This window comes from Toxotes jaculatrix, chromosome 10 (assembly GCF_017976425.1).
Source record: "Toxotes jaculatrix isolate fToxJac2 chromosome 10, fToxJac2.pri, whole genome shotgun sequence".
Lineage (NCBI taxonomy): Eukaryota > Metazoa > Chordata > Actinopteri > Toxotidae > Toxotes > Toxotes jaculatrix.
The window spans coordinates 19,488,636-19,502,020 of record NC_054403.1 but is presented as its reverse complement, the minus strand read 5'-3'; the positions used below and the strand labels follow the sequence as shown (position 1 = coordinate 19,502,020).

Genomic DNA, 13,385 nt, shown 5'->3' with positions numbered 1-13,385 from the left:
ACTGGGAAAAAAGAGTGAGCCAAAATTTAATCTAAGCGCTTTCTCATTTTACATCAAACAAGAGAAAAAGTGTACTTGCAAGTACATAAACATCTCCTCTCTCTCTTGCTCTCTTTCTGTATTCAGACGCTGAGGAGGAAAATGTGGACACACCCGACGCAGAAGTCACAGGTCAGCGTTTCACCCGTGATGTCCTGGAACAGCTTCCAGTAAACGACTATGTAAGTGGGGCCCTCTGCGCCACGTCACCCAACGACCACACCTCGAGATACAGTAGAGCCACTTCAATCAGCTCCAGCTCTGCCACGACTCTTTCTGCATATAAATTGCTCACTAATTGATGTTAAAACTGACTTTGTGCACCAGAGGGCATAGCAATTGCTCTATATATCTATTTAAGTAAGGCCAGTTCATTGAAGACTCCCTTAATGTCTCTCCATTAATTGAGAGGAATATCCAGCCTTTCAAAGGCAGCAACTTGTGCCTCACAGCACCCGTTAGTGCCTTTTTTCACTTCCTTTTTTCTAAGGCAGTGGAAAGTACTGTACAAAGCAGCACTCTCAAGGTCACTCATTGCTGCACAGATAAGTTACATTTATTTATAATGCCTTAATTATCAAAGCGTATAAAATGAGTGGAAAGGCCTAGTGGCATATTTTGGCGTACTGCATGTAAACCACTCAGTATTGTATGATTAATTATCCCTGACTCGGAGGGAAAATCGCATAAAGCAGTATAGTACACAGGAGTTACACACTCATAGTGATACAAAAGCATCGCAGTTGCACACTAAAGATACCAGGAGCATGCACAGGTGCAAAGGTATCTGACACACAAAGCGCACACACACACAAACACACATTCAGCACTTACAGGTAAACAGCCACTAAAGCTAAATTCAAGGATAATGAGTCGGGCTCGGTCTGTTTCTCAGAGCTGTGACAAACGGTGAGAGACATGCAGAGAAATGAGACGTCCTATAATGTTGACATTTATCAGGCCCGTCCCAGAAACACCTCCCGCTCAACTCCTCAATTTCCCCTCAGCTCCTCTGTCTTCTCCCTCATCGTCTGCGGCAGGAGATGCAGCGCTATGCAATTAAAACATACCAGGGGATGAAAAACTCGGCTCTCCTTTTGAAACGCTCTGCCTCTATCAGCTGAGTAATGCATACCACTGCAATCCATTCCAGCAGCACATCCAGGCTCTGTTTGTGGGTCCGGCGATAACAAAGGCCTTTGTGGCCAAGCAGAGGGCAGACAGCAGTCTGTAATTGGGAGTCTGAACTCTTTCTCATGCCAGTAGGATGCCACATGTGTTAGCCAAACCTTTTCTTTTCCTTTTTTTTTTTTTTTGCCTCATCCAGAACTCATGTAAATGTGCACACAGACAGAATGCGTACACAGTCTGCTACTCACGCTGTTTCTCTCTCTGCCTTCATCCTTTCATCTATCATACTCACACACTTATAGACACATTAAAAAGATGCATTCACTTCATCCAAGTTTCTTATGTCTGAATTTCAGCGCCACACCTCCATAGGGCAAAAGTTTGTAAAGCAGAATAAGCGCTTGGGACCTTCTGGCAGAGGCTGACAGATATATGAAGCTGACCTTTGCCACAGCTGCCATGTCAGAGTGCAGTGTGTATCAGAGGTGGCCCTGGAAATTTCAAACTGAATAACTACCATCTCACAAGGCTGAAGGGATGGTACCACTGTCCTTGACCCATATAGCAAGGATGGGCTTCCAATATGAATTGACCTCGTACACATACCCGTGTAAACATGTTTGGTGTGTGTCTCTGCCTGTATGTGTTTGTATTGAGTGTTAAACTTCCATCCTTGCAAACCTCTGGGAAACATGTTCAGGGTCAGGCTAGACGGCTGTTCATGCATAACAGAGGTGCAAAAAGCCGAAGGAATTCCAATATATGAATCCAGGAGCTGCTGGTGCCTCCAGAGGAATCTTTACACTGAAGCTAAAGCTCCTTATCACTTTGGTAAACCAGCAGAGTTTACTGAAATACATGACTATCTCCTTTTTCAATTACATCCAATGCATCCATTGTCATTCCAGCTCACTGTAGAGCACAGTGAGATGAAAATCTGAGATCAAGACATGCAGCAAAGCATTTCATATGTTGCACTGTCCTGTGTGTCTACATTGAAAAAAACCCTTTTTGAATACAAAGCAGGGTATGAAACAGAAATGTTATCGCTACTGTTTGAATCCCAGAATGAATGTGATGAGCTCTGCTATGAGATTTAATAACACATCCAGGCATGTGCTTCAAGCTCATGAAAGGCGGTGATCAGCGTGTGTGAAATAACACCAACAAGTGTGGAGATTAGAGGAGGCGTGCTTTGATTCGTTACATCTTATTGAATGACTGACGCAGTTTTCTACTTTGCAGACTCATTCACATCCAGTGCCTCACATTATGCGCAGAGGCGTCTGTGCGTGTGTGAGTGTGTGTTTGCATGTGTATACGTGAGCCTGAGTGTGTGATGAAATCAGATGCAGCAAGGGGGTAATGGCTTTTACTCTTCATTAATGCTGCTTGTTTGTGAGTGACTGCTTCAGATTTCCCAAGGTGAACCATTCTTATCACTGCAGCATCCCACTAGAGACGGCAACTCAAAGCCAGAGTGATTAATATGTACCCTCCGTTTTAAAAGGATAGCTCTGATTAATTGTCTTTAAGGTACAATGCTGCCTATTGGCTGTTTGTTTTGATAAACACGACGTCATTTGAATAAAATATTTTTTTCATTTTCCGAGCCGGAGCTCCAGATTTCGTAACATCCCAGTTTGGGCTGTGAGGGGCAGATAAGATTATCATTGGCCCATTGACAGCTTTCGTGTTGCTTCCATAACAGATTGTTGCCTGGAAGCTGATGACCTGAAATCTGACTGAAACAATAAATCATTAAAAGCCTACCTGTGCTTGTCATAGTAATAAATCAAACCCAGCTATCCTAGATATCATCTGTCCCACCCTTTCAATGTGTTTTAAGTATGGCTCACGAGTGTGTAATTTTACTCAGTTTATTATTAGCATTTACCATAATATCAAATGCTTGGGTTACTTACACCACAAGCATGACTTAAGTCATGCTTGTGGTGATTTTTTTTTTTTTTTTGTGTGTGTGTGTGTGTGTGTGAGTACAGTCCACTAGCTGCTACAGAAAAGAAAACAAATAAAGTCTGTGTAAAAACCACTGTAATTGACTGCATAGACTTATAGAGTAGATGCAAGAAGACCCCTAATTCTGATTCTTAATGTAGCAGAAGACTAGAGGGACTCATCCATGTGTTCCTGTGGGTCCTGTCCTCTTAAACAATTCCCACACATTTTCTATTCCCAACAGTGGATGTGTTTTGTTCTGCACTATTGCATGTAGCTGAGTCATTGTAAGCGCTTGCAGAGAATTATGCCAGTTTGTTCTGAGTGTGAAGTCAGCGCAGGCCATCGTCTCCTGTATCCGAGCAGTTTAACGAGACAGCGCAGGATTGTCTCCGAGGATTCATTTACTAAAAGAGATTGAAATGTGGTCAAATGCATACTGAGGGCAGTTGCTGCCTCAACTCGCGCGGTGAGTTAAGTGGCACTTCTCCGAACCCCATTTGGAGTTGCTCTTGATCAAAGGCATGGCACTCAGCCCCCATGAGTCTACGAGGGCATGAACCAGGCAGCACAATGGAAAAATCCAAGGGCCATTAATTCTACCCAATTTACCTTTCGTTTGGGTTTCATTTGGGCCCTCTATAAATTCAGAGGCAGCCAGCAAGAGCAAATGAAAGAATCCTTGTTAGGCGATCATTACTCTGCTAATTGCTTTAGGAATGTGCCATGCACTTAAAGTCAAGGTCAGAGGGAGGGCGCCAAGACGTGGGGAGCTTTAATTTGAATGCTCTATTGGAGGAGGAGCAGCCATTTTGGTGCAGAGTGTGGGCTTCGGTCGTGGGAGTTAAGAGGTCAGAGATGAAAGAAATAGTGTAATTATGTTGGTAACTACCAACAGTAGATTTCCTTTGATTGAAGATAGCACTGGTAGAGAGGCAGTGAGTGCTGGATTCAGAGATGGGGCATTGTGCAGCTGGCAGTCGCACTACCTCCAGTATAATAGAAAGGTCAAGGGTATTATATCATGTTTTATGATATCCTGGAGCTTAAATCAAGCTCGCTCATTCTCACCGCTATCTTGATCTCTTTGTCACAGTCGTCAAGCAGGATGCAACTTTGCATTTTCACAGGCATCAATTCTGATCGTTTCACTCTTGTTTGGGTCTTACATATATTCGGCTGACCTACAGCCAAAGCAGGCTCATCAATTCACGCCATCCCCTCCTCTTCCTCCTTTTCTCCTGCCCTTGCCTTGGGAGGACTGACATTTGTCATGTGTGTGATTGTAATCCTGCCCACTCCTGTGTCCTCTGCAGAGAGACGTTGGAATAGAGCTGGATAACCGTCTGGATGACCGTGGCTACTGCTGCCAGCACTGTCGCCGTGGTTACCGCTTCTGCCGCCGCTACCACGAGCCCCTGGGTGGCTTCAACCCATGGCCATACTACTACCAAGGGGGCCGGGTCATCTGTCAGATTGTCATGCCATGCAACTGGTGGATCGCCCGTATGCTGGGGAGGATCTGAGGAGCGCGTGTGCTGTCTGGGATTTAAACTGTTTATGTCTTTGTAGATGCAAATTCTTTTCTGATAAATATTCCAGACCACTTGTGAGACCAAAGCAGTCCATTGCACACACAATTATTATCCAATCTGTAAGCTGGCCCATTGAGTATCAGTCAGTCTAAGCAGTCTAAATGGCATTTGAAATGTTTAGATTCTTTCTTAAAAGTCATTAGTTGTTTACAGCTGTCTAATTTCCTTTGCTTATCTACCTGTTTGGTCTCCTTGCTCTTTGATCCTGTTGAATGGGTGCAATTTAGTTTGGAAAATGTCACTATAAACTAATTTGCTCTTAAAACAAATTCAGCATGGTCTGTTATGCTTCATTTTTTACTCTGTAGGTTCAAAAGAGTTGTTCTACATGTGCTGTGCTGTATGAAAATGTACATACAGTATATAAATAGATGTGACAGTCAGTGAATGGTGCTATCATGTTAGACATTTAACTATCTTTTCTGTTTCTTTTTTTTTACCTGCTTATATATCCACCACATGATCTCCAAATAATTAAGCACATTATCACAGTGACACAATATACAAACTTACCAAGGTCACAAACACAAATATAAATCTATATTCTGTAAAACTAAAATAAAATATGACACCAAAAGACACCAGATATAAGACATAACATTACACTTATACAAAACAAGAAAACTAGGTGCTCCATATTTGAATTAAGAGAAAATCAGGATCAGAGAATCAAACAAGCAAAGAAAAAACAGATAATAATCATAATGTGCCAGTACAGAGACAGAAGAAGTTACTGAAGACCAAGCCTGTGTTATGAGAATTCTTTTCTATGTTTTTGGTATCATGTTAAACTAAGGAGGTACAATTTAATTAAAGATGCACAGACCTCAGCTGTCTTTTGTGATCTACTCACTGTTGTGTAATCCTCCGTCGTGTTCACTGTTGTTGCAGTCCACAGGATGCTTTAAATAGTGCTGCTGTTCACACAGTTTCTTCTTTGCCGCGGTGATTTTAATCTGTAACACCACATCTCAATCTGCCGAGCTGAAACAACTCTCATCTGTACCTAACAGATAAGCAAGTGAGATAGGTATTTGTAATTGATGTTCTGTCATCAGAATAACAAGGTGCATAAATGCCCAAGAGTATTAAAGCTATGAGACATTCAAAAGTTAAACAGAGAGACGAAAATGGAGCACTCTTGTCATAGTTTGCTTTGAAGTCTTGTGTATATTTCTGTGTCTTTCCTGACTTTTTTTCCCAATTAAAATTTCATTGTATGAATAATCTCAGTTGTCCTGTCATATGGAACAATGTGATTTCCTTGACAGAAACGTATTGCCCCCGGGGTGTTTGTGTGAATTGTCTGAGTCATGCAATCCAAAGAATAGAGAGATCTCCTTCTCTTTTCCCCATTGCTCATCAGCAGAAACATTTAGTGTCAAATTAAAAACAGACATACCGTATATGCTTTTATTGTTTCCATTTAATAACCTGAGACTCTCTCAAGTATCTAATGCATAATAATGCTTTGTTTACAGTGACATGAAAGTATCTCGCCTGCTAAGTAAATCTGGATGGTGAATCATGTTGGCTCAGTGTGATAATAATGTCAGTAATCTCAATAATATTTGGAAATGGATTTTGTTAAAAAAGAGGGCAAAACACATTACTGTATATAAATGTTTTATGGATATGCTCATAAATGGAGTTCAGACTGCAACCATATTGTTATTTTTAAATCAATAATGTCAATGGCCCAAAGCAACATGTCAAGTAAAAAATAGTGGCATGAGCTAACAAATGCAATAATTGCAAACATACTTCAGATAAACTGACAAGTGTACTGCAAAGCCCCAGAGGCACTTCTAAAAAGTTCATAAAATCATTGTTTATATAATTCATTTCTCACTATTTTCCCGCTTATCACATCAAACAGTCGAGTGTTTATTAAAAAGGATGCATTCAGCGTGCTGGTGTTACTGCTGCTGTTGTTGTTGTAGAGCTTTCGCGCTCACAATGCTGGGAAATTGTGTAAAGTGTTATTTTTCGTAAGATGCTGTTAGTTGTTAGTTGTCTATCTGGCGAGGTCTCTGAGGACTCTGAGGACTCTTTTGTGTAGTCGTGAGAGTAAATTGCCATGGAAGCCCTGAGAGTCGTTCTGAAAAGGGATGGCTCACCCTGACTTGAGAGGCTGATACAGATATTACAGCTGGTTCCCAAAGAGCTCCTCCTGCCTGTTGGGACAGAAGTCCAATATTAACCATGAAAGTCAAACTTTAAAAGTACAGACATCTCACAATTAAAAATCATCATGGAGGAGACCCAGAAAGACACTGGATGGTGGTGATACTGCAGCTGCACATGTGTTAGAGCAAAAAATGGATCACACTCCAGTTGCTGCACACTAAAAAGGTCTATGTCTGTGTCTATGTCTTGTTATTTAATATACAAATCTCCAGATGTCATTGAAAGCACCTTGAGGAAACGAGGCTAATCAACAGGGGGAAAAAATCTACAGCTTTTAAGGCTGTTTGCATTCAATGTGCATGGTTTTCTTTTCAAATATACAGCATCTCATGATGTAAATAAAGAGATGTTTAGCAAATTAGCTTATTTAAAGGGATCTTTGGTGCTTGAATTTAAAGACTGCAGCAAATACGTGGAGAGGATAGAAAAACAAGACCAAATCGGTAGTTTCTTCCTCTGAAAATGCAAAACCCTGAACAACTCAAAATCAAATGATCTTTGATTACTGATGTATGGCTTTTGAAAACCCATACATCCGCATAAATGGAGGTTAATTGCATTCCTACCATGTATGGAGCGGTTCAATACTGTCTACATTAGATATGAAGAAAATCTGTGAGGCTGGGCCAGTGAACTCCCCCTGCGTAGACAGAATGAAAGAATATATCATTTCAAATGAAGCCCATGCACAGTCTCTCTCATGCATTTTATACACTGTCTAGGAAACTCCCCCTCTAGCACCTGTTTATCACTGTTTTGATGAGAAGAGGAAACAAGATCGACTGCTCTGCAAGATAAACAGAGATACAGAGCATCTACCAGGTTAGCCCAGTCCAAAGGATTTCTCCTACCTGGCCTGAGGAATGGCCACTATCACTGAAGCTCACAAGTGAATTAATTCCATTTGTTACTTAACAAAAATACATGGAAACTTCACTCCCAGCTGCTTATTTTCATTTCAAATAATCGCTCTTTTGTTTAGATCCATGAGTTGCTATTCTGGGGCGGAGGAGAGTGAGAACCAATGTATGAGGAGCGTCTGTATTTAGATTAGTGACCTGAAGAAATAGTTCTCTCCAATCCACACAGAGGATCTGGCTCCACTGAGGACACACGTATTACCAGTGCCATCTTGTGTGGAGAGAAGTGTACTGCTGCCATATCAAACCAGACCTTGTTGTTGTTTCACTATTTCTATATTGTTTTTTTTACATTTGAAAACCATGCTTCACCTTCCGCCCTTAAATACATTCACTTGGTTCTTTCAGAAAGCCCTCAAATTTTAAAGTGGTCTATTTAAACGTAACCTTCACTGCAGGTTGTCAAGTTAACATACAGCATAAAGCCGCAATGGCCATGAGACTGCAGTCATCAACTCCTATTCTCCGTAATGTTGCAGTCAGTCTGGTGACCTGATGGTTAAATAAGCTCTCCCTGTACTGTTCTTGCTACAGGCTGGAGGCACAATAATGTCAGCCGTCATCCTTCAACTGCTCCCACTGTGAGAGGCAGCATGGCACAGCAGTAAACACTCGCGCTGTGTCAGTGGCTGCAGGCGACACAGAAATAGTCCTCCTCTCCCAGGACCCGGCTCTCACTCCATCTTCGGGGTCTCTGATTCACTAACCAAAGGAATAGCATAGACGTAACAGCTGTTGGTAGCCTTTCATTATTTTAGTAATCCATAACAACCTGTGCTTACCATATGGCAGGCGATCGATGAACTGCTGAACAGAAAAGCTAAGGGTCTGTTTAGATGTAATGGAGGGTTGTTTATTGCTGAATGTGGGGCTTGTGCAATGATTTCAGACTCATTGCAAACTATTTTCCCTTCTGCAAAAAGCTCAGGAAGATGTTTGCTGGACTGAGGAGGATTGTAGTGGTGGCTATGGTTGAACTTCTGGCCTGTTTTTTCTGTGTGTGTGTGTGTGTGTGTGTGTGTGTGTGTGTGTGTGTGTGTGTGTGTGTGTGTGTGTGTGTGTGTGTGTGTGTGTGTGTGTGTGTGTTAACCCCATGGCAAGACTGGGTTGTGTGGTACACAGCTGTGCATGTGGGTGTAGACAGAGCTAGGCACAGTAGACAAGCCCTGCTGCCAGACAGCTTCCTCAACACCACCACCCTCCCTCCCCAACCCTGGACACACAAACACACAGAGTCAGTTCAAGCCAATGCACCCCCTAGCACACACACGTGCGCACGCACAAACACATCAACATAACACATGCTCTAATAGAAGCAATCCAAGTCAGCCTAACCCTTCCACTTGCCAACCGCAGGCTAACCATACGCACACACTCTTGTCTCCCAGCAAGCTGTGGTGACAGACTCGACTGTCTTCAGCTCTGGGCATGTCACATGCTAATGTATTCATCCACCCACAGCAACTGGAGAAGCAGTGCTCTTAAGTACAGTCCAATCAGTGTGTGGCCTGATAATGGGCTCCATTCCAGTTTCCTACTTTTTCTTTCTCTTGAAATGCCATGTGGTCGAACGTCCCAGAGAGCTGCAACAGCCCAACAATACAAAAAGACTCTGAATTTTCAAGGCAGAAATACTTAAGTTTCATTATCGCAACAGCAGAAATTAATTTACTTAATCTATTTCTATTTAAATTGACTGTTTAATTTTTCAAAAATGTCTCGCGTGACATTTTATCTGTGCCACACACAATTTCAAAACCAGTTTATCTGCAACAAAACAACAAAAAAAGAGGATATTCAGTGAAGAAGATTTTGTTTTTAATAAGTACACTGACTTTTTCTTAAAAATCTATTCTATATTCAGCATAAGGGAGGCCATTGACAACCCAAGACAAAAGAAGCAACCAAACATAAGCAGTGGACATACCTCAACATCTCACAGACGACAGTGCTTTAAGGAAAAGGCAGGACAGATTCAAGAATATATACAAAAAAAGGAGCAAATCCCCACTCAAAGGCTGATTTCAATGCAAATGTAACCCAGTGTAATTATTGATTGTCAAGAAAGAAGTGTACATTCAGAGTGTCTTTGCAGACCAAGAGCACTTTGGCTGATGTGGGGTTGTGAAGCAGCGTTTAACTCCTGTCCTTAGGTGCCAGGGCAGATGGAGGTCAGTATGTCTGAATGTCCTCACTCTGCAGCTACAGTCAGGGTGGAAAATACAACCAATTTAGCCGTGATACCGCTCAGGATCAATATGGCTTCATCCCCGGCAGGCCCGAGGAGCCAATCGGAAGGCTGGCCGGGAAGGTCCTTAACAAAGTGGGACAGCAAATAAAGAAGGCACAGACTCGACTGACCCAAGAGCAGGAGAGGAGGAGGAGAGAAGAGAGGAGACAAGAAGAGACGAGAGAGGAGAGAGAGAGAGAGAGAGAGAGAGAGAGAGAGAGAGAGAGAGAGAGAGAGAGAGAGAGAGAGAGAGAGAGAGAGAGGAGGAGACAGGGAAAAAGTACAGAAGAAGAAGAGAGGAGGTGAGACGAGAGGGGACAAGGTGAGAGGAGATGAGATAAGATGAAAGGAGACGAGACGAGAGGAGAAAAGAGACAAGGCCAGAGGAGATGACGGGAGAGGTGAGGACAGGCACAGAAGAAACAAAGTGAGAAAAAAACAGCACTGGTATGGTACTGGTTTCTTTACGAAATAAAAAAGGAATCGTCACATATGATTTCAAAGAAGTATTGATTGATACATCTGACACTGTGAATTACAAAGAACATAATATTTGTGAATACATAGCCTCGACTGCTCGACTGTTGAAAAAGGTAAAGAGGTATGTCCGCTGAAAAGAAGAAGAAATCAAAAGCACATTCAGTACATGTTTAAATCAGACACAACTGAGGCTATCTACAATAACAGAATATAACAGTGGAATAATGATGCTGCACTGAGCACTCGAGTCCAAGACTCAAGAAAAAAGCAAAGCTGATTATATGGAAGGCTATACAAATGAAAAATGTTGGTCTTACACACACAAAAAAAAAAAACCTACCAAATAAGCTTCCTGGTATTAACGTTCATATTCTTTGTATTTTCCCTCATGTTTACACATGTAAATAGAAGACAAATGTGCCTTTTTTATACAGAATTTAGAAATTCACAAAATAAATAAATTCGCTGTGGCCTTAAAATTGAATCTCAATTGTATATTATATGTATATATATATATATATATTCATATATATTCCGTTTCATATAAACAAGGTTTAAACCTTGGAGCCTGATAAAATCTGTTTTATCCTGCGTATTCTTTCTCTCCATTTGTGCCTCTCAGTGTCGCTGTGCCTCCAGTTTGTGGCTCTATACAAATAGTTTAGATGTTGGACTGTCCTTGGTGGACAGAAAATGCCCATTTCCATAGTAACACAGTGTTTTAAGGCCAGGAGTAATAGAGAACAATTGCATACCTTTTTTGTTTATATGAAAATAAATGCGTAATAAGTTCTTAAAAGTCTGAAAAGCCATTTAGTCCATTTTTCATCTTTTTCCCCCCAACGTTTCCAAGAATCCAAGAGTCTTGAGCTGTTTGAACTTCCTGTAAGGCACTCTTCAATTAAACTCTGAGATGTGTGTTTTTTTTTCCACCGGATTGGACACCGTGACACAGCATCCACTCCTCATCCATGGGAACAGAAACACATTCACTCTGCATGCTCTCAGAAGTCTGATTTCATTGCACCATTTGGCAGTCAGTCCTCGGTTTTGGCTTGTTACATTCTCCGCTTTAAACATACAAGTCCAGTGAGATGTAAAGTAAGAAAATTACTAACTGGCACATTTGGTAGACGGAATCCCTGGTTTATCCAATGGCTGTTCTCCTAGAGGGGGAGGTGTTTTGTGTGCATGTGTGTGTCTTTTTGTGTCTTTGTTTGAGCGTATCTGTGTCTGTGTGCGTTGGGGTTCATGTCTACAGATTATAATCCCAATTCTGAAAAGTGACTTCTTAGAAAAAAACTAAACGTTAAACATTGATTTTTTTAAAATTAGGCACGTGGTCACAAAACATGTGAGTAAACAATAAATCCTGAGGCTGAACTGACCAAACTGTAAGAGCAAAATGCTGCAAGATCCCTCGCTTCTGATCTCTGATCAGATCACTCTGGTTTGAAAAGAAAACATCAACGTCTGTGGTCCAAATGGATTTAATTGTTGTTTTTGGTTCAGCTTGTCTGAAAGAGTCCTGCAGCCCTAAACCTCTGCAGGCTCTGTCTTTATCTGAATAAAGTTTGCAGGCAGTTGGACAGAAAGTGGCAGCTCCTGCAGACCTTTGATTCCTTGCTCAGGCTGCAGGGACATCTCCCCACGCACTTCCAGCTCCTCCACAGGGGTCAGGCCCTCACTAGGGCTGCTACTATGGGAGGAATGTCCATTAATTATAGTTTCACTTGCAGCATCCTGGCCTTGGCTTTGACTGGTATCAATGATCACAGTCCTATACTGCAGCTCCGCCTCCCCTACCTCGATCTCTTCTTTCGCAAATGTATGTGCCGCCAGTGATGGATCGCCATTCACCATCGACTGGAAGTAGCTCGGGTCCAGCATCTCCTCTTTGACCTGCAGCCCCGAGAGATCGCTGGATTTGAGCACTGTGGCAATTACGGTGCCAGGCTGCTGTGCCACCATGGTCTGCCCACAGGTGGTGTTGATAGCGACAAGGCGGTGGAGACCATTGAGGTTGGAAGCAGTGGAACTAATGACCCCTGGAGGGGAAGTGCAGGAGGAGGAGGTGGAAGAGGAGACAGCGGACGAGCCCAGACTGGTGACCAGGAGCTGCTGTGGGAGCCCATCCTGCAGGCTATTGGCTCCACCTGTTAGAGAGGCTGTTTGGATGGTGAGCACATCTTTACAACCTGCTGCGGTGGAGGGCATGGTGTGGAGAATAACCTGAGGGGAGTGGGAGTGGCTGGAGTCCCCGTTGGCCAGAACAGTGGTGAGGGGAACTGACTGAAGAGAGCCAGAAGAAGTCAAAACCATAGGAACTGATGCTGGGGCAGCGATGGTCCTGAAAAGACAAAAGCAAGTAAATATGCAGAGGTGTAGCTTCTCTGACAGAGCTGTTGTAATTGAATATTCACTTTGTATTGTTGCAAATATAGACAAGGATTATTTTTTAATGGAACCCTGTTGAGAAAGTTACCCAGTGCACAGCTATGATCCTAAACAGCAGAACTAATGCCCTTATTAATATAACAAATGGTGTTGTCAGCCGTACTGCAGAAATCATTATTCTCCTTGATTTCTAACTGCAGACAATGTTTAACTGCTCAGAGAAAAAGCCAGATGACTGAAAATACATTAATAATACAAGCAGTGGACACAGCAAACAATAAAATTCAAAGCAAACCTTTCTGACATCAATATAAAATGAACATTGTAAGATTCACAACACTTGACCGACTGGATTAGATTGGATTATATTATATCTACCCCAGCACATCCAGATTTAACCAAACAGTCACAAGTCGTAGCCATTAATAAAGTGTTGAGTGCATT

At 42.2% G+C, this 13,385-nt stretch overlaps 2 protein-coding genes across 3 annotated transcripts in view; one reads left to right on the top strand and one right to left on the bottom strand.

The window, feature by feature from the left end:
- The window catches only part of tnmd (tenomodulin), a 45,510-nt gene extending 39,559 nt beyond the window's left edge, over nt 1–5,951 (top strand). The window contains exons 6-7 of the mRNA XM_041047413.1: nt 127–221; nt 4,446–5,951. Coding sequence (XP_040903347.1) covers nt 127–221; nt 4,446–4,655 — 305 coding nt within the window. The 3' untranslated portion in view covers nt 4,656–5,951. The remainder of the gene's footprint in view (nt 1–126; nt 222–4,445) is intronic.
- Nucleotides 5,952–9,637: 3,686 nt separating this feature from the next.
- Nucleotides 9,638–13,385, bottom strand: part of elf1 (E74-like ETS transcription factor 1) — a 38,629-nt gene continuing 34,881 nt past the window's right edge. For both annotated transcript variants that reach the window (XM_041047590.1, XM_041047589.1), the window contains exon 9: nt 9,638–12,894. In XM_041047590.1, coding sequence (XP_040903524.1) covers nt 12,081–12,894 — 814 coding nt within the window. In that variant the 3' untranslated portion in view covers nt 9,638–12,080. The remainder of the gene's footprint in view (nt 12,895–13,385) is intronic.